We start from the raw sequence: 25,153 nt of genomic DNA, 5'->3' as shown, positions 1-25,153 counted from the left end.
TTTAATCAACTGAACCTTCCTACATCAAGTGATTCTTCTCTATTTTGTAATAAAATAAACTCGATCTACAAATTGACTTTATCGAGATTTGAAAAAGCGACGAAAAATAAGACAGTAATACTACTGTACAAAGAAAAAAAGAAAAGGGGTGAAGAAAAACGAAGAGATTTTGCTTTACCATATTCTATATTCATCGCTTTATATGGCAATCAATAAAATATATTATTATTTATTTTATTATAATTATAAAATAGAAAAAATAATCCTCCGTTGAACGCGCCAACGCGCTCTTTCTTCTTCCCCTTTACGTTAGCCACCACCCCTAAATTCTCTCTCTGTAACTGCCACTAGTCTCAGTTTTTCAACTTCAACACTACATCACAGCGTTTTAGGGTTCCGATTCCGATGCTATGAGTCTTCGCCACCGTCATTCACCACAGGCCTCAACTCCTCCCCATGAGGAAGAACCCTACAACATCATCCCCGTCCACAACCTCCTTGCTGACCATCCATCACTCCGCTTCCCCGAGGTCCGTGCAGCCGCCGCAGCACTTCGCTCCGTAGGTAACCTCCGGCGTCCTCCGTTTGGCCAATGGCGGCCGCACATGGACTTGCTCGACTGGTTGGCTCTCTTCTTCGGGTTCCAGAAGGATAACGTCCGTAATCAGCGTGAGCACCTTGTCCTCCACCTCGCCAATGCTCAGATGCGGCTTACTCCGCCGCCGGACAACATCGACACTCTTGATGCTGCTGTCCTCCGCCGTTTCCGTAAAAAGCTCCTCAAGAATTACGGCTCGTGGTGCTCTTACCTTGGTAAGAAGTCCAACCTCTGGATCCACGACAACCGCAGATCCGGCGAAGTCGACCTCCGGCGAGAGCTTCTCTACGTGTCGTTGTACCTCCTCATCTGGGGAGAATCTGCGAATCTGCGGTTCGTCCCGGAATGCCTCTGCTACATCTTCCACAACATGGCGAACGAGCTGAATAGAATCTTGGAAGATTACATTGACGACAACACGGGACAGCCAGTGATGCCTTCTATTTCCGGTGAGAACGCGTTTCTGAACTATGTTGTGAAGCCTATTTATGAGACGATTAAGTGTGAGGTTGAAAACAGTAAAAATGGAACTGCTCCTCATAATGAATGGAGAAATTATGATGATATCAATGAATATTTTTGGAGTAGGAGGTGTTTTGAGAAGCTTAAATGGCCTCCTGATGTTGGCAGCAACTTTTTTGTGACTGTTGGTAAAGGGAAGCATGTGGGTAAAACTGGGTTCGTGGAGCAGAGGTCGTTTTGGAATCTGTTCAGGAGTTTTGATAGGCTTTGGATTATGTTGGTATTGTTTCTTCAGGCTGCTATAATTGTTGCTTGGGAAGAGAAGACTTATCCTTGGCAGGCTTTGGGGGACCGTACTGTGCAAGTTAGGGTTTTGACCATTTTCTTCACTTGGAGTGGTTTGAGGTTTTTGAAGTCTCTGCTTGATGCAGCGATGCAGTTTAAGTTGGTATCCAGGGAGACAAAGATGCTTGGAGTGAGGATGGTGCTGAAATGTATTGTTGCTGCCGCGTGGCTTGGTGTGTTCGGAGTGTTTTATGGGAGGATTTGGGAGCAGAGAAATCGTGATAGAAGGTGGACGAAGGCGGCTAATGATCGGGTGCTGAATTTTCTGGAGGCCGTGTTTGTCTTCATCCTTCCAGAGCTTCTGGCCGTAGGCCTCTTTATAATTCCTTGGATTAGGAATTTTGTGGAGAATACGAATTGGAGGATCTTTTACATGTTATCATGGTGGTTTCAGAGCAGAAGCTTTGTTGGTCGTGGTTTGAGGGAAGGCCTTCTTGATAACATTAAGTACTCGCTGTTCTGGATTTTGGTGCTGGCCACAAAGTTTTGCTTCAGTTACTTTTTGCAGATCAAACCCATGATTGCTCCAACAAAAGCAATGTTGGACCTCAAGAATGTTGAGTATGAATGGTTTGAGTTTTTCCACAGCAACCGATTTTCTGCTGGAATATTATGGATTCCAGTTGTTTTGATTTATCTAATGGATATACAGATTTGGTATTCAATATATTCCTCTTTTGTTGGGGCGGCCGTGGGGTTGTTTGCACACCTGGGCGAGATTCGAAATATGCAGCAGTTAAAATTGAGGTTCCAGTTTTTTGCCAGTGCAATTCAGTTTAATCTCATGCCTGAGGAGCAGTTGTTGAATGCAAGAGGAACGTTGAAGAGCAAGTTTAAAGATGCCATCCACAGGTTGAAGCTCAGGTATGGGCTTGGTCGGCCGTATAGGAAGCTCGAGTCTAACCAGGTTGAAGCCAACAAGTTTGCTTTGATATGGAACGAAATAATTTTGTCTTTTAGGGAGGAGGATATTATCTCTGACAGAGAGGTTGAGCTGCTGGAGCTGCCACAGAACTCTTGGAATGTTCGGGTTATCCGCTGGCCATGTTTTCTTCTCTGCAACGAGTTACTGCTAGCACTCAGTCAGGCCAAAGAACTAGTTAATGATACTGATAAGAGGCTTAATAAGAAGATATGCAGCAATGAGTACAGACGCTGTGCTGTTATTGAAGCATATGACAGTGTCAAGCACTTGCTTTTTGAGATTATTAAACCCAATAGTGAAGAGCATTCTATTGTGGCTGTTCTGTTTCAGGAAATTGATCACTCTCTTGAGATTGAGAAATTCACTAAAACATTTAAAACAACTGCACTGCCCCAGCTTCACAGCAAGTTGATAAAACTTGTTGAGTTATTGAACAAGACTGTCAAAGATTCTAACCAAGTGGTGAATACCCTTCAGGCCCTTTATGAGATTGCTATCAGAGACCTTTTCAAGGATAGGAGAAATCCTAAGCAGCTAGAGGATGATGGCTTGGCTCCACGTAATCCTTCTTCAGGTCTACCTTTTCAGAATGCTGTTCAGTTGCCTGACACTAGCAATGAGAACTTCTACCGCCAGGTTCGGCGCTTGCACACAATTCTTACCTCCAGGGATTCAATGCAAAACATCCCAATAAATCTAGAGGCAAGACGGAGGATTGCCTTTTTCAGTAACTCACTTTTTATGAATATGCCTCATGCCCCCCAAGTTGAGAAAATGATGGCTTTCAGTGTTCTAACACCTTATTATAGTGAAGATGTATCATACAGCAAAGAACAACTCAGAACTGAGAATGAAGACGGGGTTTCAACCCTGTACTATTTGCAGACTATTTATGATGATGAGTGGAAGAATTTTGTGGAGAGAATGCGTCGGGAGGGGATGATGAAAGACAGTGATATGTGGACTGATAAACTTAGAGATTTGAGGATGTGGGCTTCCTACAGAGGCCAAACACTATCGCGTACGGTTAGAGGAATGATGTACTACTATCGGGCCCTCAAGATGTTGACATTTCTGGATTCTGCATCAGAAATGGACATCCGAGAGGGCTCACGCGAACTTGTTTCAGTGAGGCAAGATAATTTGGACAGTTTCAACTCTGAAAGGTCACCTTACTCTAAGAGTTTAAGTAGAGCAAGCAGTTCAGTGAGTTTGTTATTCAAAGGCCATGAGTATGGGACCGCTATAATGAAATTCACATATGTGGTTGCTTGCCAGATATATGGAACTCAGAAAGCAAAAAAGGACCCTCATGCTGAAGAAATTTTGTATCTAATGAAAAACAATGAGGCCCTTCGAGTTGCATATGTTGATGAAAAAACTACCGGACGGGACGAGCAGGACTATTTCTCCGTTCTTGTGAAGTATGATCAACAGTTGGAGAAGGAGGTGGAAATTTACAGAGTGAAATTGCCAGGTCCGTTGAAGCTCGGGGAAGGAAAACCTGAAAATCAAAACCACGCAATCATCTTCACCCGCGGAGATGCCGTGCAGACTATTGACATGAATCAGGATAACTACTTTGAGGAGGCACTTAAAATGAGGAATCTCCTGGAAGAGTACAGGCATTACTATGGCATCAGGAAACCAACAATTTTGGGAGTCAGGGAGCACATTTTTACTGGCTCTGTGTCCTCTCTTGCCTGGTTCATGTCAGCTCAGGAGACAAGTTTCGTCACCTTAGGACAAAGGGTTTTGGCAAATCCTTTGAAAGTTAGAATGCATTACGGCCATCCAGATGTGTTTGATAGGTTTTGGTTCTTAACTCGAGGTGGTATCAGTAAAGCTTCCAGAGTGATCAACATCAGTGAGGACATTTTTGCTGGGTTCAATTGTACTCTTCGTGGAGGTAATGTCACTCACCATGAATACATTCAGGTTGGAAAGGGAAGGGATGTTGGTCTGAATCAAGTATCAATGTTTGAAGCCAAGGTTGCCAGTGGAAATGGCGAACAGATTCTCAGTAGAGATGTGTACAGATTGGGTCATAGGCTGGATTTTTTCCGGATGCTGTCATTCTTTTACACTACAGTGGGGTTCTTCTTCAACACAATGATGGTGGTTCTGACAGTATATGCTTTTTTATGGGGTCGACTATATCTTGCCCTCAGTGGTATTGAGAAATCAATGGAAAGTAACAGCAATAACAACAAAGCACTCGGTACCATCTTAAATCAGCAGTTCATCATCCAACTTGGAATTTTCACCGCCCTTCCAATGATTATAGAGAATTCCCTTGAGCATGGGTTCCTTCAAGCTATCTGGGACTTTCTGACAATGCAGCTCCAGCTTTCATCAGTTTTCTACACCTTCTCTATGGGCACTCGCAGTCATTTTTTTGGCCGGACTATTCTACACGGTGGAGCAAAATATCGAGCCACTGGCCGTGGTTTTGTTGTAGAGCATAAGTGTTTTGCTGAAATTTATAGACTCTTTTCCCGTAGCCATTTTGTGAAAGCAATTGAGTTAGGGCTAATACTTGTAATTTATGCAACACACAGCCCTGTAGCATCTGACACGTTTGTTTATATAGCCCTGACCATTACTAGTTGGTTCTTAGTTGCATCATGGGTGCTGGCACCATTTATGTTCAATCCTTCTGGCTTTGATTGGTTAAAAACTGTTTATGACTTTGATGACTTTATGAACTGGATCTGGTACAATGGAAGTGTGTTTGCTAAAGCTGAACAGAGCTGGGAAAGGTGGTGGTACGAAGAGCATGATCATCTAAAGGTTACCGGCATTTGGGGAAAGTTTTCTGAAATAATCTTAGACTTCCGGTTCTTCTTTTTCCAGTATGGAATTGTCTACCAGCTTGGCATTTCTGCTGGAAATCATAGTCTCGCTGTTTACGCGCTATCATGGATCTACGTTGTTGTTGTATCTGGGATTTATGTTGTGGTAGTGTATGCACGGAACAAATATTCGGCGAAAGAGCACATCTATTACCGGCTTGTCCAGTTCCTTGTCATAATTCTTGCAATACTCGTGGTAGTTGCTTTGCTGGAATTCACGGAATTCAATTTTGTGGATATTTTTACTAGCCTGTTGGCGTTCCTTCCCACGGGATGGGGCCTGATATTGATTGCCCAAGTTTTCAGATCACAGTTGCAATCTTCTATCATTTGGAGTGGTGTTGTTGCGGTGGCTCGTCTGTATGATATATTGTTTGGAGTCATTGTTATGGCCCCTGTGGCATTACTGTCATGGTTGCCTGGGTTTCAAAATATGCAAACTAGAATACTTTTCAATGAAGCATTCAGCAGGGGTCTCCGCATATCCCAGATTGTTACTGGGAAAAAGCCTCAAAGTTGACTGTGATGCAAGGTAATTTCTGTCCATTTCTTTAGTTTATTTTCATGTTTAGACCACATTTTTGGCATAATTGTTCTTGTTTTTCAAAGAGGTAGGCACTGTTTGAAAGACAAGTTAACAAGACAATCCTACTACTGAGCTGATAAAATTGATTTTTTTTCCCGTACATTGTGTGACTCCTTGGTTGTGTCTTGCAGTTAAGGAACTGTTTATTTTAAATACCTAAGCCTCTATGTTATTAAGAGGGCAAGGAAATTTCTCATCACATGTTTGTAACAATTGATTCTTGGATGAGCACAGTTCTTATAGGCACACAATCAGCTGAGAACTCAAGATATTTAAAATAACTTAAGTGGGAGTTTGTTGTATTTTTTATTATCATTTTCGTATCTAGAGTTTTTTTATTGGCTGTACTTAATAGACATTGTGCTTGTGCAATAATTATTTAGTGATTTGAATGCTCGCCCAGTATACTTTTTTCTCCAATGCTAAATGAAGTGCAGCCAATGACTAAAATTCACATTGTTATGACATGAACCCTTATTAGCACCTGTTTTTTTGTTTTGTTTGTGTATTCTGTCGTGTTTGGTATTCATCTGGCCAGTTGCTGATTATGTTAACTGCTGTACTTCTTGATTCCCCTCCACCCCCCACAAATGGCATCATGCTTTAAAATTGAAATAGAATGTATTTTATAAGTTGTGTTCACATTCTTGGAAGTTTTTACCTTGGCATAACTGAGCATCAATTATTTTCACATCGTGTTCTGGATCAGCCTAAAATCTCTAGGCTATGATTCCTTTCTAGACTAATGGCAATGAAACAGGGAGTTGATTTTGTGCCAACGAGGGTCAATTATAATGTTCATTTCTTATGATTTAAATATATGATAGGATTAAAGACCTTTTATATTAATGTAAATAAGTTGTTGATATTTATAAATCAACAAATTTTTCAAAAAAAAAACCTTTTATATTTTACTTTCCATAAATTTTTTATTAAAACTTTATCTCAAGTAATTTCAAGATATATGATAGGAAGACCTTTTATGTTTGACTTTTCAGTCAAGTTCCAATAGCCCTATAGAAATTTATGTTGTTATTGCGGTGCTATACAGTATATACTCATTTTTATTAATTTCAAATCAGGACTTGTGCAAACAAGGGTCAATTGTAATGTTTATTTTCTATGATTTAAATATACTTCCCATAATTTCTTTTGATTTAATCGTTATCTCAAGTAATTTCAAGATATTTATGATAGAATCAAAGACCTCTTATATTTTTCTTCTCAGTCAAGTTCCACCGGGCCTATAAAAGTTTATGTTACTTGTCATTGCGGGTGCTATACAGTACATGCTTTTTTTATTAATTACAAACCAGAACTTGAGTGGGGCGTGTTTGGTTCTGTTCATGAACTGGTTATTGCTTGATTTGGGTTGGCTCTTATCCTCTGTTCGACTCCAATTTGTTTTAGATTGGCTTATTCCTGTGCTGGCTGCTGCATTTTAGCATCTGTTTAATTCCGTTTTCCTTTGTTTGGTGAAAATTTTAGTTTTGTTTGGCCTATTTCAACCTTTTCACAATCTTGATATGTTTGTTTTTTAAGGTTGTTTGGGCCTCCTGAACTCAATTTGGAGGGCTTTATTTAATTATTTATTTGCTGTCTTAAGCTTCCAATTTGATTTTTATAATGAATTTGGAAAAGTATGTGCCTTTTGTATACAAATGAATGCATCACAAGATGTCTTATTTTGTTGTGATGTTTAGCCTGTAGGGTTGGAATCAATGGAGTGCCTTTTACATCAGGTGGTTTATGGAGCTAGACTTGAGACATCTGTACATGGTAATGTTTCTTGTTGTTATATACAAACACAATAACAAAAGTTACAAAAAACCTTTCCCGTTAATTTTGATTAGTTACATGAAACAAATCATGTTAAGTAACACCACCCACTAATCCCAATCCTTCTTGATGGTTTTGGTTTATAGTTCCTCGTTTAACTATATTGAACTATATTTTATAAATCGAAGTTCTTTTATCTTTAACTATTGAACTACTTCCTATTTAGTCAACCCTCATCATGGTGGTCTACCCTCCTTTCTTGTTTATCTTTTATATGTATCCTATATTTGAGTGGGTATGAACCATGCTACATTTTCAAAACCCGAAGGCCACCACTTCAGTACATAAATGTTGTGATCAACTTCCAATCTTGTGAACATTTAAATTAAAATGAAGGCTTAAGCTCATCTAACCTATAATTATTGTAGTAATTTATATTTGTAAATTGTTGTTTTCTATTCGGGCTCTTGGGGAATCTTGTTAATAAAACTATGGCAAAGCCCATAACATAACTATTGGTGTGATGTTCTTGAAGTAACGATGGCCTTGGTACCATTTTTTCTCTCGGTGAAGCCCATAACATAACTATTGGTGTGATGTTCTCAGTGATCCTCTAATATACTAGTTATACTGATTATTGGCTATGCACCGTGTATTCCTGTATTCCATATGTTTCGTTGTTTCCGATTTGTTCGATTATATTTGTCTGACGGTGTTTCTTGTAGATAGTTGTTTTTTGTTGTTTGAATTTTCTGGCAGTTGTAGCTAATAGGCATGAATTATGTTTTTGCAGGATTGGCATTGGAAATATATGCAAGGAGGGACTATAAAATACTTGAGGCTAAGACTTGCTTTGTGTTCCCCAATTTTCCTCTGGTTTTGGTTGTGATTATATTTTGTCTTTATTTTGTGGAGGAGGAGATTATTATTTTCTGGGTTGGCCTTTTGTAATTAGTCAATTATCTTGTTTTAAAATTGATTTTGGTAGCTGGTAGGTGATATTCTGATATGTATGTTGCATTCCAGGCGGGAAACGGCAACTTATTTTATAGAATGGTAGTAACATGATTCAGATTTTTTCAATCATTTATCCGTAGTCCGAGGTTTTTTACAAGAAAAAATATGATAGACTCGATTGCTACATTTTCTGGCAGTATTCCTGATTCTCTTGTTGATGAGTATTGGCTAGGTTAACTTAAAGACATTAAATTAGCTTAAGACCTCACAAGTTGAAATTTGGAGTATGATATGGTTAAATTAAACCCGTAAGAGCAGCCATTTTTTTTATAATGCGTGCAACTTGAATATTTGTAATGAATAGTAATGAAAGTGTACATATAGAATGTATAACTTGAAAGTGTACATATAGAATGTATAACTTGCATTTTATTTTAAATACAATTGAATGTCAAAATATAACTTTTTTAGTTTGATAGTAATTGTAAAAGAGTTTAATTGAAATATATTGACACTATAAAATGATTTTACAAAGTCAGTTAAGTTAATCATACACGTTAATATTGAAACCTATAAAATAATGCAAATAGATGATGGTGATGCAAATGGATGATGGTGATGAATAATTTGTGTAAATTTTTTTATACTGACAATATATGATAAAGTTAATTTGATAAAATTATACTATCTGTTCATTTATATAAGAGAAGATATATTCATTAAATAATTAATATGTGATCGATTTATAGATTAGATATATTGATTATTCAATTAATTCAGAAATAAATAAATTGTCTCTTATAAAACAAACGGAAGAAGTATAGTATACCATACTTGTCCATGATTACCAATTAAAGAATAAAGAATACAAGTAGGTTTCATTTAGTTTAAATCATTTTCGCTCAAGTCATATATGCTGCACTACCACACTCCACCATTAGATGTAAACCTAAAGATACCTTACGAACAAAATGATTATAACCAATTAATATTAATGTTAGAAGTATCCATTGCTTTTTGGGTTTTTTCCGAGTGATTTTCCATGTTTTTAATGCTCAATTTTCTCTAAGCTATTAAGGTCAATCATTTGAATGCATGTATATTATAATTTCTACCTAAATTTGACTTGCGTTACACAAACATTAATTTCCATTAATGGAAAGCATTTAAACTTATTCAATGAGTTTGAGAAATACTCAGCCAATGATATAGGGCGAACACAACTCTACATCAAAATTGGACATCCGAATCGTGAAAATAAATAGTGTATGACCCGATGGTAGAAACTTGAAGACATGTGACTCGATGGCATAAACCTAATAATAGATGGTCTTTTATAATACTTATAAACACATGTACAAATCATATATTACCCGATATACGAGACTTTGAAGAGAGATCATATTAATATTTGAATTAAACTCAAAAGCAAGCTCATGGAGTGAGGGTTATCCACCACATATAATCACTATCTCAACTATAACATAAATCAATGAATGATTTTGATAATTCTCAATGTACAGCCAGTGGATACAAATTGAATTTAAGAATGTCACTTGTATAACTTTCAAAACCTTTTTCTTCTCATCTCAAAAGACTTGTTATAGATTTTGTATATCTGGATTACAAACTTTAAAATAGATTATCTAATCTATGCCAAAACACTATATACCCCACTATGCACCCAAATCCAGCATTTGATTATGAAAATAAGACATATATTGCACAAAACCAACTATAAAAGAATTCATTTCCTTTAGATTTGTGATTTCCATAATTTCACTAACACACTTGTTTGAAACTCGGGTTCCGATGAGTCAATCCCTTGTTCACATGAGCTAATCTGCATGAATGTTGAATAAATAGTGAATAGGTTGATGGCCTTTCCCACGGTACCATTCCGAAATCATCGATTAAATCTGACATTCCGCCGACTAAGAACTGCCAAACCAATGCACCTGCACCGGACTGGTTTTTCCTAGCAGATTTGTGGGATATGTCTAATATTGTTTTGTACATCCTTTCGCGGTCAGACAGTGAAAAGTTCTTGATTGTGTCTGATAATCCATATTCAGAAAACAAAACAGGTTTCTTCAATACATTATCACCATCTTCAATGTGAGAAAGCATCCACTTGGTGAGAAATTTCATATAGACTTCAAAATTTTGCTTATGAAACCTACACAAAAGTTTTTGATAAACAAAAAGGTCAAATTACAAAATAAACACCTATCTTAAATCATCATAAGAAAGTGAGAAGCATGAGAAACAAGAAGCAGAAAACCTTTCATCTGAGATGGTTTATTAATTTGAGATAAAATCATGAGATGCTAAAAGCAGAAAACCTTTTATTTTGCAAGTGGAGTCATCTAGAACTTCTGAAGTACGTAGAAACAACCGACACTTAAGATTAAAGACGTGTATGGTGTCCGACAAGGACACGATGATCACACAAGTGATTATATTTAAAAATTCCATTTTCTCAAAATTATTACTCGTGTCGACATGTTAGTTCCCATGTCAGTGCTTCGTACCCTTTATTACGACTTTGATAAAAATGCATAAAGAATTCAAACAACGCTTGCTTACCAATGGTCAGGATAGATATGGACAGAGGTGAAGTCAATATTTGAGGTTTGGGAGTTCCTAATAAAATCAGATCCAAGTCTGGACGCCCATCCCTCCGGTGGATTAACAGTCAATCTTTTCGGGTCATTAGGACCATAAAAACCTTCAAGCCCGATAGTAACCAGATGTTTCTTGTCGATCAATTTGACAAAAGTTGACATCTCCTCTATCCACTCCTGCAGTTCTATGGCAATTAAGTAAATTGTATACTCAAAGAAATCAAGGAAAGAATGGTCAAGCTCTGTAGCACCGACACCTTTGAAAAAAGGCACGTCCGTGTCAGTATCGGACACCAACACCGACACGACACTGACTCTTGTGATTACGTTCAATTTATTCTCTTTTTTCAAAATTATTACCGGTGTCGACGTGCCAGTGTCAATGTTGTGTCTGTGTCCGTGCTTCATAGGTCAAGTATTCATTTCAACTTTCAATTAGTCATCTAGCTAGTGTACTTTTTTCTATTTGTAAATAAACATTTGAAGGGATGAAAGCATAGGCACAGGACTTACTTGGAGAGTATCGCCAGAAGGATCAGTTAAACACCGCGGTTCATTAATCAATTCCCAACCAAAAATGATAGGATCATGTCTATATTCAATTCCAGTAATAGTATTCTTTCTTGTAAGAATAGCCTGTAGACAAGTTGAGAAGAAAAAGAAACAATTAATTTATATCACGACCATACTCGAAAGCTGCAAACATGCAGCTAAAATTAAAATGCCCGGCAAAACCAAAAACACAGAATCGACAAGAGTGTAGAAAGGATCAATGTCAATGCATTGCCAAAATTCAAGGGAAAGCTATAAAAGGACGGACATAACATACCTTGACATAAGTTTTGAAATAACTTTTTATTGATGGATCATAGAAGAACGAATCATTAGATGAACTTAACCCTACTCCTTCTTGCCACGCCCACTTCACATATTGATCCTTTCCACCATATGCTTGCAAGTTATTTACTAAGCTGAGAAGCAGCCTAATTCGATGTCTCCTTGCTTCCGCTATGACATAGTCCAAGGCCTGTCAAAAGGTTTTCATTCATCAAACAATAACTCCAAACAGAACTAACTTACTCCATGGACCCAAAAGCCAATATGCGCCGTTTTTTCCCTCCATTTCTATCCGGCATGAGAAAGAACAGAAATAATCATAAACTTCTAAAGCATGTCAATAACAAACCTACTTCAATAAGAAGTGCAAAGGCCCCAAAATTCAGCTCTACATTGTCGTATTTTTGGAAGCATTCAATCATATCATAGAAAGTTAAGAGCACAATTTCAGGCAAAATCAAACTAGCAAACATCATAGACAGATATCAAACTCTAAACTATGCCCCTATTGAAATATAGAAAAACAATAACAGAACCAAAACAAAAACAAAAGATGAAATTCAACATGAAAACTAAAAAAGCATAAGTTAAAAAATACCCTGAAAGCTTCTTCACTAAAAACACCAGGTGAAGTCTGAAGGGCATTATAGTCACCATCATTAAAAGCCCAAGTTCTACAAACAGTTAAACCCATTTTAGCCCCAGCTTTGAGCATTTCACGCACCCTAGGTCTTGTATAATGATCCACCGATTGAACCATAAACCAATAAGAGTTCCACCCATTAATGTAAAAAGCTTTCCCATCCAACACAAACTGAGAACCCTTCCTCTCCACAAAACTCAATTCAACATCTTCCTCAAAACCCATCTTTACATCCCCAAATGACATGTAAATCAAAAGCACAACCGATGCAAAACCAAATAACGGATAAAATAAACCATTTCCAGCCATCACGTTACTGAAAACCCTAATCACACACTTCACAACAAAAACCACAGAAACTTAACAGATTTAAGAGATTCTCAGATACCCTTTTGGCTCTTCATTAAAGGGCTTACTGTGATTTTAGCTCCAGATGAAGATTTCTGAATCCACTATTTTCAGTAGTGATGTGAATGTGAAATGATCAAAATGTATAGATCCCTATATTTAAGAAGATTCTTAATGAGATTAACTCTGAGAAGTGATTAAAGAGTGCAAATTTGAATGAGTTTATACAAAAAAAATGAAAACTATGATACCGGGAAATTATTATTAGGTTGAAGAGGAAAATGACGAGTGTTGGTGAAATGTTTGTATCAGATTATTAATAATAATTAATAACTAATAATAATTATTAATAATTAATTATTATTATTATTATTATTATGTTACTCGGATTTAGATCTGGGTGAGAAGTGGAAAACTTTTAGAGTTGTAATTATTTAAGGAAATTTGAAAGACAATTTCAAGAAGCGTGGGCCATGTTGCTGTATAGTATCAGTGTTTACCATGTTCTGCAAAATTATAAATAAAGTGTGTGTTGTAACACACAATATTTTTTTTATCGTTTTCAATTAATAAATTATTTTTTAAAAATAGTATAATATGGTAGTATTTATTATATAAAAAATTAAAAAAATAGTATAATATGTTAGTAGTATTTATTATATAAAAAATATATTATGTTATTTAGACCGACATTGTTTATTTGCATATATTAGCATCTTTCACATGGAAAGTATTCATGCTAGACAAAAATGTACAACAACCACTTAGCTTTTTGTATATTATTATTATTATTATTTTATTTGCCTACTGATAGTAATACCATAATTAGTAGGGATGCAATTTGATTATGATTTTAATTAATATAATATAGACGTTTCAACGAGAGGATAATTGATGCATGATTCAGAGGATTTGTTTGTCATTTTATAATAATTTCTTTTTCTTTTTCTTTTTCTATTACATAAATCGTTGTATAAACATTATATATAGAAATTGAGTTCACCATACATATATTTTCTAATATATTCTTTAATGAGATTAAGGATCAGTGTAAAAAATATTTTATAAAAATAAAAGTGTGATATTAAAAAATATTGAATTTTATTGATTGATAGTATAAAAATATTTTACTGTAAATATATATTTTTTTCTCTCATTTTTTTAAAGATTTTTCTAAACTTTTATTGTTGAAAAAATAAATCATTTCAATGAAATGGTAAGACTATTTTCCAATGTAATAGAAAATTTATTGAAATAAGTATTACAATTTACTTAACTGAATATATATATATATATATATATATATATATATATATATATATATATATATATATATATATATATATATATATATATATATATATATATATATATATATATATATATATATATATATATATATGTGGTGTCTTTATCTATATTCATTCAAAATTACAGGCATGTGAATTATAGTTATTTTATAAGTAAAATGTTTAATCTCCATAAGACTTACATTTTTTTTCTTAACAAAATAGACCATTAAAATAATCTAAAACAAATAAGAAAGGTACTAATTTAAAAAATGACAATTAATGAGGTAAAAATTTGTATGAATTAAAATAACTATAGACTATTTTAAATAAAAACTTTTATATTTGAATAATAAATAAAAAACTATAATATTAAGTTCAGCTGAAAAATATTGGTATTATTAAATTGTTTAGAGTTTTAAAGTTTTAGGCGAATATTTGATGTCAATGTCTCTTAAATTTTAAATGTTTAGGATATGCTTTTGAATGGATATGTGGTGTTAATGTTTTTTGAAACTTAAATGTTTAGCTCATTGATACTTTCATGTTCCTCGAATTCCCCAACAATTGGTATTAGAGTCATGGTTAGACTCGAAGGAGCGGATGTGAAATTCTAATATGGATCAAGGCTAATAATGTGGATGACTTACACTTATGGACGAAATTGTTAAAATTTAAGCGTGATTGGTTAAGTCTAACATCAGTTAGAAAGGAGGAAATGTTGAGTATATATGAGAGGTGACTCATACCCCAATGACCTTAAGGTTTTAAGTTGATATGTAGTGTCAAGGTCTCTTGAATCCTGAAAGTTTAGCTCATTGACACTTTCGACACTCCCCGAACTCCCTAACACATCTACATATTGATGCGATTCAATTCAAGATGTTTTTGAATTCTCACTCACTTTGTAAATCGAGTTTAGTATTAGTTGATTCAAGTGAATCAAATTAGTCTGAATCGATTCAATTTGCATCGAATTCACGTTTTCTTATAACAAGGTCATTTGAATAGAATAAAAAACTGCATGCGAATGCGAATCAGTTCAATCTTCACAAGAATCGATTCATTATTCATTTGAATCGAATTAAGTTTGTTAAAATTTATATTTGGTTTGATCAATTGATTCGAGTCATTCACTTATGTGAATTAACACAATTAGTCATTTTACACCGGTTTCAACATATTTTTTGTGTCCCTCTTGGGACAAATATATAAGTCTTTAAGGCTGATTATTATTTAAAGAGTAAACTTTAGTTTTTTTATTAATATAACCAAAATTATACAGAAATAATGGGCAAACGAGCAATAACTTGCGCCACTACCCCTTTTTGGATGGCAAAATCAATCCTTTTGAAAAATACACTCATTATCCTAGGTGACACAACATTGCTATGCATGAGTCATTGCACTCTTTGTAAAGACTTAATTTCTGTTATTTGAAAAATCTCTAAGCACTTTCTTATTTTCTCATCTCATGTAAGAGTATTCCATGGCTTGAATGATTTACTAGGATTATGTAACAATTTAATTGTTTAAATGTGAATGAGTTTAAGAGGATTTGAATTTTCAAAGTAAAAGAAGCATGGTCATCTTTGAGGGCGTGCAAGACGAACTACCTCACATAGATTAAAAATTTTCACGGTTAAATTGTGGTTAAATAAGGTCTTATAAAATATTGTTCTGATTAAATTACACTTACATAGGCCCTTTATTTATTTTGTTGTGGTTAAACTGCGGATACTAAAAACTTGAGTGACTCTGAAAAGAAGAAAAAGTTCTTCTCTTCTTAAGCGTGGGGAATTCCTTTAAAGATATTTTTGTAGGATTTCAAATGAGCTAAATCAAGAACAAATACACAAATAAAATATTAGATGGATGATCAAAAGTTAGACAAAATAAGGAAAGTTTCAAGATATGAGAGATCTTTGCGGTCTAGAGCCTTCAAGTTCAAGATTGGTTGAAGGTGTGATCTTAGAGGAATTGGTAGTTATTTGGTAGTAGATTGACAATGGTTTTATTTTTGTAATTAAAATTCTTGTACAATCTGATAAAAAAATAGTAGAATACAGTTTTAGATGGCTTCACCATTAAAAGTGAACTATTTTCCATTTGAGGGGGAAGAGGCTAAACTAGTATGAATTTAGGTGCTATCTCTCTATGTCTCTCAATTTACTTTAAGTTTAATTTTAGGTTTGTTAAATTTCTTTGTTATAATGATTTAATGTTAAAATCTTAGACTTGGTTATAGGATTATTGACTATCCAATTTGTTAGCTTATTTGTCTAATTTTATTAATTGAGATTAAACTCTAGTTCAAATTGGATTTACTAACCCAAGTTTAAAAATGTGTTAATCAGTAGGTTGTTTTATTTGTATCTTAATTCCTGTTTTGAAATTGTTTAACTTGTTGTTGCTTGCTATGATTTTCAATATGCATAGTAGTTAAACAATTTTGAAACCCTACTTCCACTTTGAGCATCGTGTTAGAAGTCCATTCAACCCCTTTTAGATTCCTCGGTCATATACGACAAACAATATTGATATTTTAATCAAGATCTAACCATCCAAAATCTAGTATGACTAGTAAGGATCATGGGGGAGCATATAATATAAGCGTTCATATCATGTCTATTGATACAAAAATTTGAAATGTAGTAAAACCAATAAACATATTCCCATCATGATTATTGATGGCATCGAGCTAGATAAGTCTGAGAAACAATGGGCGAATGTTGAAACCAAGAAAGTCCAATACGATTTGAAAGCATCCAATATTTTACTATCCACTCTAAGCCTTGATAAGTATTTTTTTCTTTGTAATCCTTGCAAGGTTATGTGGAATGCATTAAAGGTTCTCCACTAGGAAACCAAAGACTTTAAACAATTTAAGATAAACACATTAAAACAACATTATGAACTATTACACATGGAGCAAGGGGAAACCACTAATTTGATGCAAATGAGAACTACTCACATTGTTAATCAATATGAAAATCTTGGGAAAATAATTAGTAACTTAGATTATGTTAACAAAGTATTAAGGTAAATATGCAAGGACTTTGGGAGCCTAAAGCTACAATTATAAGATAATCACAAGACCTTAAAACATTAAATATCACCATATTGTTTGGTAAGCTCAAGGATCATGCAAAAAAGTTGACAAGGCACAACTCGCATGAAAGCATCTCTAAAAATAAAGAGAATAAGAAGAAATACATTAAATATATTGCTCTCAAGGTCTATACTTCTATGGCTAGAAAAAGGATCAATATTTATAATACAAATAATGATTCTTCAGATGATGGCTAAGAAATGAAGATATTTTTTAAGAGATATAACAACTATATCGAGAATAACAAATTAAAGTACAATGGAAAAAACATGGTGCAATTTAAAAGTTCAACTAAAAGAAAATCATAAAAAATGTATCACTTGCTATAAGTGTGGAAAATAATGTCACATGAAGAATGAATGTCAAAACTTGGCCAATGTAAGATCAAAAGACACTACAAGCCCAAGGAATTGTCAAATGTAAAAGGGATTGCATCACTTGGAATGTGGAATATGGGTCATCTTCTTCGACAAGTGAATTAAATGAAGAGATATTTCAACTTTGTCTCATGACACGTAATAAGCATAAACATCATGAGGTAAATGATTTTGATTTTAAATCAACACCTTCTTATGCGATCATTGGAGTTTTTTTAAAAATATTTTTAGCAATGTGTTTCTATTATTTTTCTTACGTTTTTAGTCCATTTTGTTCTCTTTTAATCCCATGTCTCCATATTGTATGTGTTTCATGAATTTTCAAAGAACAAAGCCTATGGCCAATGATCAGGATTTCAAATCAAAGAAAAAAAAGCAAGCACTAGAGGAAATTATGGTCAGCCCCTAATACTCATTACGACCGTAATTTCCTCTATAATATAAGGTTAAGATTTTGAGCATCAAAATATGTTATGCCCTAAGCGTAATGAAAATTACGGTCAAATGGGATTATTATGGTCAACCTATAATTCCCATTATGGTCGTAATGATCCTAGTAGAAGGATGGCTTTTAATTTTCTGTTGTTTTCTTTTGGAAACCTCTGAGCTATCCACTAGTTTTTCTTCCTGATCAAGGCTCTTCAGTGTGATTTTATTTCCCTAGGCCTATATATATGGATGTAAACTCAAAACAAATGTACAAATCTTTAAACAATTTACATTTTTCTTGTTTTAGAATTTTTTGCATTTTTTTCTACACAACTTTCGTTAATCTTGTTGTTGAAACTCTATATGGAGCAATTTGTAATGATTATTTCACTACAATACATGTTATTTATTTGCTTTAATATATATTTTTTATCATGTTTTTGTTTTTGTTTAAAATCATGTATGTTTTCACCATTGCCATGAGTGAGTAACCACACTTAGGCATAAGGTCATGAGGACCATAAAAAAGACGAACCTTATGTAGAATGAAAGCTTTGAAAAAGTTTATGTTTTAACAATCATAATTCTTATTCAATATATTTTTATATGCAAAATGAATACCTTCGGTAAAGTATAAACAACTTCAGACATCAACTGACGGACTGAAAGGTGAAAGTTGATGTCCGGAGCTAAAAATTCAGACGAATAAGCCAACACATGAAAGTAGCTTAGGCCTATTCAAGAAGGTGCAATCTAATTGTAAATAGACAAACTTAAAGGATGTTGTCACTAAATCAAGCCATGAAAAAAGGAAGCTTCAGAGACTTAGGATATGACTGTATGCTTTGAAAGAAGATACAGTCTAAATCTTTCTATCATTTCTTTGAAAAATCAAACACGTTAAAATAAAGGAAACTAAAGGCTTCAATTTTACTTAGTATGTATGATGGGATGCATTACCCTAGGCTTAGTTCTTTAATTTATCAATTTTTATTTAACAAAGTTCACAAATCACAATTATCGGCCGTTTTGGATAAATGCAAGAGTAGTGAAAATTGGTAATCAAATTGATATATGAGGATGACACTTTTTATTACTTAGGTTTATTACACCCCAAAATTCCCCCCCCCCCCCCCTTTACATTTTCATACAACCTTTTGGGTTTAAGGTTCACCTGCATTCATGAACATCCATATCATCTAGTATTATAACATCATCATAAATTCAAAGGTCTTAGGCTGATTTTACTTAACAAGGACCTATGGTTTGATTGAGAATCAAGCCATAGGAGTTGTGGTGGTACATTCATTATGGATAGCTTATCATGGTAATCAAAGGTAGAAAACCCTAATCAGAGACAGTTGGTGTTTGAGACCTAGAAGATTGCGTCATGGTGTTCAATCATTGCCCAAACCCTAATTCTTGATCTTGAAGAGGGGTGAATCTTCTGGTTGGTTTTGAAGGATTATAAACCCTAGCTTGTCTATTGGCTTTGTGCATTTGTTGTTCACTTGGTTTGGGGTTTGATTATTATTTGATCTAAGGTTTGATTGGGCCTAAACCCTAGTTCATGGTGTTATTTGGTTTGTTAGGTGTGCTTGCATTCATGATTCTCATTCATAGACTATTAATTTGATTAATTATCCATGTGGCATTGAAAAAAGTTGCAAACTTCATCATTTTTGCATAAGTTAATTTTTGGTCAACTGTTGACTTTTGGTCAACCAGTTAACAAAAGTCTATTCATCATCCTTGACCATCCGGGATTTGTTTTTATGTATTTTGTCATGTTCATCATCAAAATCATGGTTCCTTTTGGTTTTTGCATAACATTGAGGCTTGGTCCATTTCTTGGTCCATTTTCAAGTTGGAACTTCTTTTGGACCAAAGAACTAGGTCCGTGACCAGGTCCAAAACCTGGTCAGACCACCAAACGGACCGACATTTGGACCTACTTCACTTTTTCCTTTTTTTGCTTCTTTTCATTTTTCGATCAACCATTAGCCATGTAAAACATTTTGTAAGTCATTTCCATACATGGTAACCATTTATATAACATTCCATATAAACATTTCATGCATTTCATATAAAACAAGTGAAATTGTATTGAATTTGAATCACAAATTTTGGAAGGTTGAATCACTTTGAATTGAACTCATAACTAGGATTTTTCCATAAGCATTTTTATTATGCATGAACATTCTTCATTACCATACATCCAATTTCCAAATTCAACATTCATACATACTTGACATATCATTCAAAACACTTCCAAAATTCTTTTTTCATTTCAATATCTAAAAGCCATGCATTCCATAGGTTCATTGTACAACATTACATTTTTACATAAACCACACGTTCATCCTAAATCCCAAATTTCAATTCAAACTTAACAATCACATTGCATTCACCAATTTTCAACATTATAATTCCAATTCCAATTCCAAATTCTCATCACAAACTACATACACATTTTACATTTTTAACAGATATCAATTACAAACATAACCATTACATTTAATAAATTCCAATCCAAACTCCATGAAAAATCTCATGGCCATGATCAATCCAGGCAAAGCAATTTAATCCAATGCATTATGCAAGCGCTCTAAATAACCTGCAAACCAACATTCAATCCAAACCAGTTAACATCCACATGCACGTTTCATTAGCAATTTCATTTTGCATTTCATCTAAATTCCAAGTGAGTTTCATTAACATTGCATCTCATTCGACTAATAACAACATTTTCATCAGCATTAAACCAACAAAGTCTAACAACATTCAATGCAGAGTTTTCCATTTTCACTAACAATTTCATTTTAACATTTCATGTAAATTTGAATTTCATCTAACACATTTCAAGCTAATTTTCACTAAAAAAACCAATTTCTCCCTAATAACTAACTATCACATAACATTTTTTTCAATAACTATAAACATCAACAAAATGCATTTCAAAGGAAGGAAAACAAATTACATTTCACAATAAATTTTAGTTACAGTTCGTAAAATTTCATTTCAAATATGAGTTTATTTAGTTTCATTTCAAAGTTGGGGTTCAATTTTCATTTCATTTAAATTTGAATAACAAATCCAACTAACATTTTCATTTTTATCTAATTATGAATTGCAATAACATTTTAATTGAATTTCATTTGGAGTTTCTAACAGAAAATAGATTCCTATAACTTTACATTCACGCTTCACAAATCAGGGGGTTCAATTCACATTTTTCAGAAATAGTTTATTTCCATTCATATCACAGTTCAGGGTCGATATTTTTCATAACAAAAATTTATATTCACAACAGAAATTCACACACGCGCATATCAATCACGTAATAGCAAATTTTCTTCAAATCTTTCCTCACTCTTAGCATCAAGAATTCACTCAAATTCGCAATAACTTCTCACGAATCTCACACTCAAGAATTGAAATCAAAACTAACACAAAGGGAGAAGAAGGAGAATCAAGCGGAAACTAAACGAAAAAGTTCAATACCAGGTGAGTCTTAGATTCAAAGCTTTTCGTTTTTTCCTTCTGTTTGCGCACGTAGCAGGGTAAATCAAATTCGTGAATTTCCGAATCTTCAAATTATGACGATTGATGAAAGCGAGGTCGGGACGAACGAATTTCTATTGGATTCAATCTCTTCTTATTGTTTGGACTGAAGCACCATGGATTCGAGGTTGATGGTGAATAGACGTCGACGCGAAGAAAGGATCACGCATCGCAGAAGCTCTATTGAATAATCACTTTTCCGTTTCCGCTTCAGCTTGCGCGAAGAACACAAAGACAGACTGGACTTGGTTGCACGTTCAAATGCATTGTCAAGCACAAACCTGGTTTGGGCCCATGGCAGATTGCTAGAGATATCGTGACCGAATTTGTCAACTTATGCAGGGGAAAAACTGTCGCGGCTAAGCAACACACCAAGATGCATTGGGGATCTGGAAACCAAATAAAGGTTCCGAGATATCCAGAGTTCATTCATCAAGTCATAAACTAGGGAGTGAAAAATATGAACACCTCAGCTGGGGAAAAATGAATTATAAAAGGGATGTTTATAGTGCAGTTTTTGAAGAAACACTTTCCTGAGGATGTGCATAGCAAGAAGGAGATTGAATTCCTTGAGTTAAATCAAGGAAATTCGAAGGTTGCAGAGCATGTCGCAAATTTTAAGGAGCTAGTGAAATTTTGTCTGCATTATAATAATGTTGCTGCTGAGGGTTTGAAGTGCATCTAGTTTGAGAGTGATTTGCATCCCGAGATCAAATAAGTTGTTGGTTACTAGGAGATTCATTGCTTTTTTGTACTTATGAATAAGTGTAGAATCCACGATGATGACAGCAGAGCCCGATTTGCTCTCTACAAGAATATTAGTGAAAAGAAAGGGAAGTAGAGTTACTGCTGTGAGTGGGAAATAGCTATTGGAGTTATTTTCATTAGTTATCACATTTATATTAGTCACTATGCTCTAATTCTGTAAAACTGGGTTGAACGATGTTTTCTTTTATTGTGTTTGTTGTTGACTTACTTATTTCGTTGAAGTTTAAAAACTACTATGTTGAGTTGTTTTGAAGTTGTTGAAAGCTGGATATTAAAATCCCTTTTGAATTGTTTTTGTGAAAGTTAAGTCTTTATAAAACCCAATTTGAAGTTGATATTTTTTTATTATCGAATTGAACATGATTATGCTACGATGATACCCTAAGTGAAGGTGAGCATGCGATGACAGGTGTTGTATATTTTTTTCGCTGCTTGTTTTCAAATGTCTACGTGTCGTTGAAGGATTGTCGTTGGTGACACCTTAAATTGTCAACATAAGTTTTAGAGTTTAGGGTGTTACAATGTTTGTCTAGTAATTTGATCATATCTAGAGTTTCGTAACTCAAATTGAGATGAGATATTTTGCAAAAGAAAGCTAAAAAATCTAGATACTAGAATTACCGTGGTCACAGTATAACCATCACGGTCGCGACAAAAAGCATTATGATCATGGTGTTGCTAAGTTAAAAAACATCATGGTCGTGATGAACTGCTTTGCTGATACATTATTGCTTCTATAAAAAGGGGAAAACGCATAGGAAAAAGTTTTGGACATTCTTAGGACTCAAGTTTGATGGTGAAGTAATTTCTGAAGCTCTAAAGTGAAGCTTTTGATCACTGGAAGCCAAATTCATACCAAAAATTCATGCACTTTTTTCTTTCTTACTTCAATTATGATTTCTATGAGTATGAATAACTAAGTTTTATTAGTTAGATCTTGTTAGATGAACCTGTATGAAATTGTTGGGACATATGTTTGGGTCTTTATACTATTTGCATCTTTGATTTATTGAGTACCGTTATTCAGTTTAATTTTGTGTCAATTGCTTTATATGTGTTTACAAATATGTATATCGATGTAGACTCATAGTTTGTACTGACCATAAATACATGAGTAAGAACTAAATTAACTTTTTCAACTTAATAATTTATTAGGGATAATAAATTATAAGTTATGACTTAGGGTTTAACGGACAGAAACATTGCGTGTTTTAACTAGCCAGTTGACCTAAGGGATTAGGAAGAGCAGTGTAGAATAGTTAGTTATACACCTAGGAATTGAGTATAAGGGCTAAGTTAAACCATAGTAATCACCGATAAATCATCTTAAGGGAAAATAGGCTCCAACATCAACTGTGACATACATGGGATTCGAAATAAGATCTAATCATCGTTAATCTGATCAAGTTTTCCTCCAATTTTTTTACCTAATTAAATATGAAAACCCCTAATTTTAATTTCAATATCACACATATTTCTTTGTTAAAATAGCGAAATCCCTATGGACATGAACTTATAAATTTTATTACTTTGATACGTTTAGTACATTTTTTCAAATTCGCAACAACTTCTCGGGAATCTCACACTCAAGAATTGAAATCAAAACTAACACAAAGGGAGAAGAAGGAGAATCAAGCGGAAACTAAACGGAAAAGTTCGATACCAGGTGAGTCTTAGATTCGAAGCTTTTCGTTTTCTCCTTCTGTTTGCGTATGTAGCAGGGTAAATCAAATTCGTGAATTTCTGAATCTCCGAATCATGACGATTGATGAACGCGAGGTCGAGACGAACGAATTGCTATTGGGTGCAATCTCTTCTTATTATTTGGACCGAAGCACCATGGATTCGAGGTTGATGGTGAATAGACGTCGACGTGAAGAAAGGATCACGCATCGCAGAAGCTCTATTGAATAATCACTTTTCCGTTTCCACTTCAGCTTGTGCGAAGAACACAAAGACAAACTGGACTTGGTTGCATGTTCAAATGCATTGTCAAGCTTAAACCTGGTTTGGGTCCATGGCAGATTGCTAGAGATATCGTGACCGAATTTGTCAACTTATGCAGGGGAAAAACTGTCGCGGCTAAGCAACACACCAAGATGCATTGGGGATCTGGAGACTAAATAAAGGTTCCGAGATATCCAGGGTTCATTCATCAAGTCACAAACTATGGAGTGTAAAATATGAACACCTCAGCTGGGGAAAATTGAATTACAAAAGGGATGTTTATAGTGCAGTTTCTGAAGAAACACTTTCCTGAGGATGTGCACACCAAGAAGGAGATTGGATTCCTTGAGTTAAAGCAAGGAAATTCGACGGTTGCAGAGCATGTCGCAAAGCTTAAGGAGCTAGTGAAATTTTGTCTGCATTATAATAGTGTTGCTGCTGAGGGTTTGAAGTGCATCTAGTTTGAGAGCGAGCTGCATCCCGAGATCAAATAAGTTGTTGGTTACTAGGAGATTCGTCGCTTTTTTATACTGATGAATAAGTGTAGAATCCATGATGACAGCACAGTCCGATCTGCTCTCTACAAGAATGATAGTGAAAAGAAAGGGAAGTAGAGTTGCTGCTGTGCGTGGGAAATAGCTATTGGAGTTATTTTTATTAGTTATCACATTTATATTAGTCACTATGCTCTAATTCTGTAAAACT

At 34.5% G+C, this 25,153-nt stretch overlaps 2 protein-coding genes, 1 long non-coding RNA gene and 1 other non-coding gene across 5 annotated transcripts; 3 read left to right on the top strand and 1 right to left on the bottom strand.

Moving 5' to 3' along the window:
• Window positions 1-218: 218 nt before the first annotated feature.
• Window positions 219-8,636, top strand: LOC127106886 (callose synthase 12). 2 transcript variants are annotated; one of them, XM_051044182.1, is made up of 3 exons: window positions 219-5,717; window positions 7,482-7,550; window positions 8,344-8,636. In XM_051044182.1, exon 1 carries the CDS (start codon window positions 411-413, stop codon window positions 5,703-5,705), a length of 5,295 nt encoding a protein of 1,764 aa, XP_050900139.1. In that variant the 5' UTR covers window positions 219-410; the 3' UTR covers window positions 5,706-5,717; window positions 7,482-7,550; window positions 8,344-8,636. The 2 variants fall into 2 exon arrangements, with proteins under 2 accessions (XP_050900139.1, XP_050900138.1); XM_051044181.1 differs by having other exon boundaries at window positions 220-5,717; window positions 7,475-7,550.
• LOC127109564 (small nucleolar RNA J33) lies at window positions 3,355-3,433 on the top strand. Its single transcript, XR_007796838.1, has one exon. It is a non-coding gene; the product is annotated as a small nucleolar RNA J33 (small nucleolar RNA).
• Window positions 8,637-9,949: 1,313 nt separating the features above from the next.
• LOC127104410 (mannan endo-1,4-beta-mannosidase 2) lies at window positions 9,950-13,261 on the bottom strand. Its single transcript, XM_051041592.1, has 5 exons — window positions 12,570-13,261; window positions 11,964-12,161; window positions 11,648-11,770; window positions 11,097-11,311; window positions 9,950-10,686 (listed from the first exon to the last, which is right to left on the bottom strand). Exons 1-5 carry the CDS (start codon window positions 12,921-12,923, stop codon window positions 10,290-10,292), a joined length of 1,287 nt encoding a protein of 428 aa, XP_050897549.1. The 5' UTR covers window positions 12,924-13,261; the 3' UTR covers window positions 9,950-10,289.
• Window positions 13,262-21,313: 8,052 nt separating this feature from the next.
• On the top strand, window positions 21,314-22,735 carry LOC127107493 (uncharacterized). The gene is made up of 2 exons (XR_007795741.1): window positions 21,314-21,676; window positions 21,846-22,735. It is a non-coding gene; the product is annotated as an uncharacterized LOC127107493 (long non-coding RNA).
• Window positions 22,736-25,153: the final 2,418 nt, after the last annotated feature.

This window comes from Lathyrus oleraceus, chromosome 7 (assembly GCF_024323335.1).
Source record: "Lathyrus oleraceus cultivar Zhongwan6 chromosome 7, CAAS_Psat_ZW6_1.0, whole genome shotgun sequence".
NCBI classification, from domain to species: Eukaryota; Viridiplantae; Streptophyta; class Magnoliopsida; order Fabales; family Fabaceae; genus Lathyrus; species Lathyrus oleraceus.
Note: the sequence above shows the minus strand (reverse complement) of the source record. Positions and strands in the feature narration are given on the sequence as shown.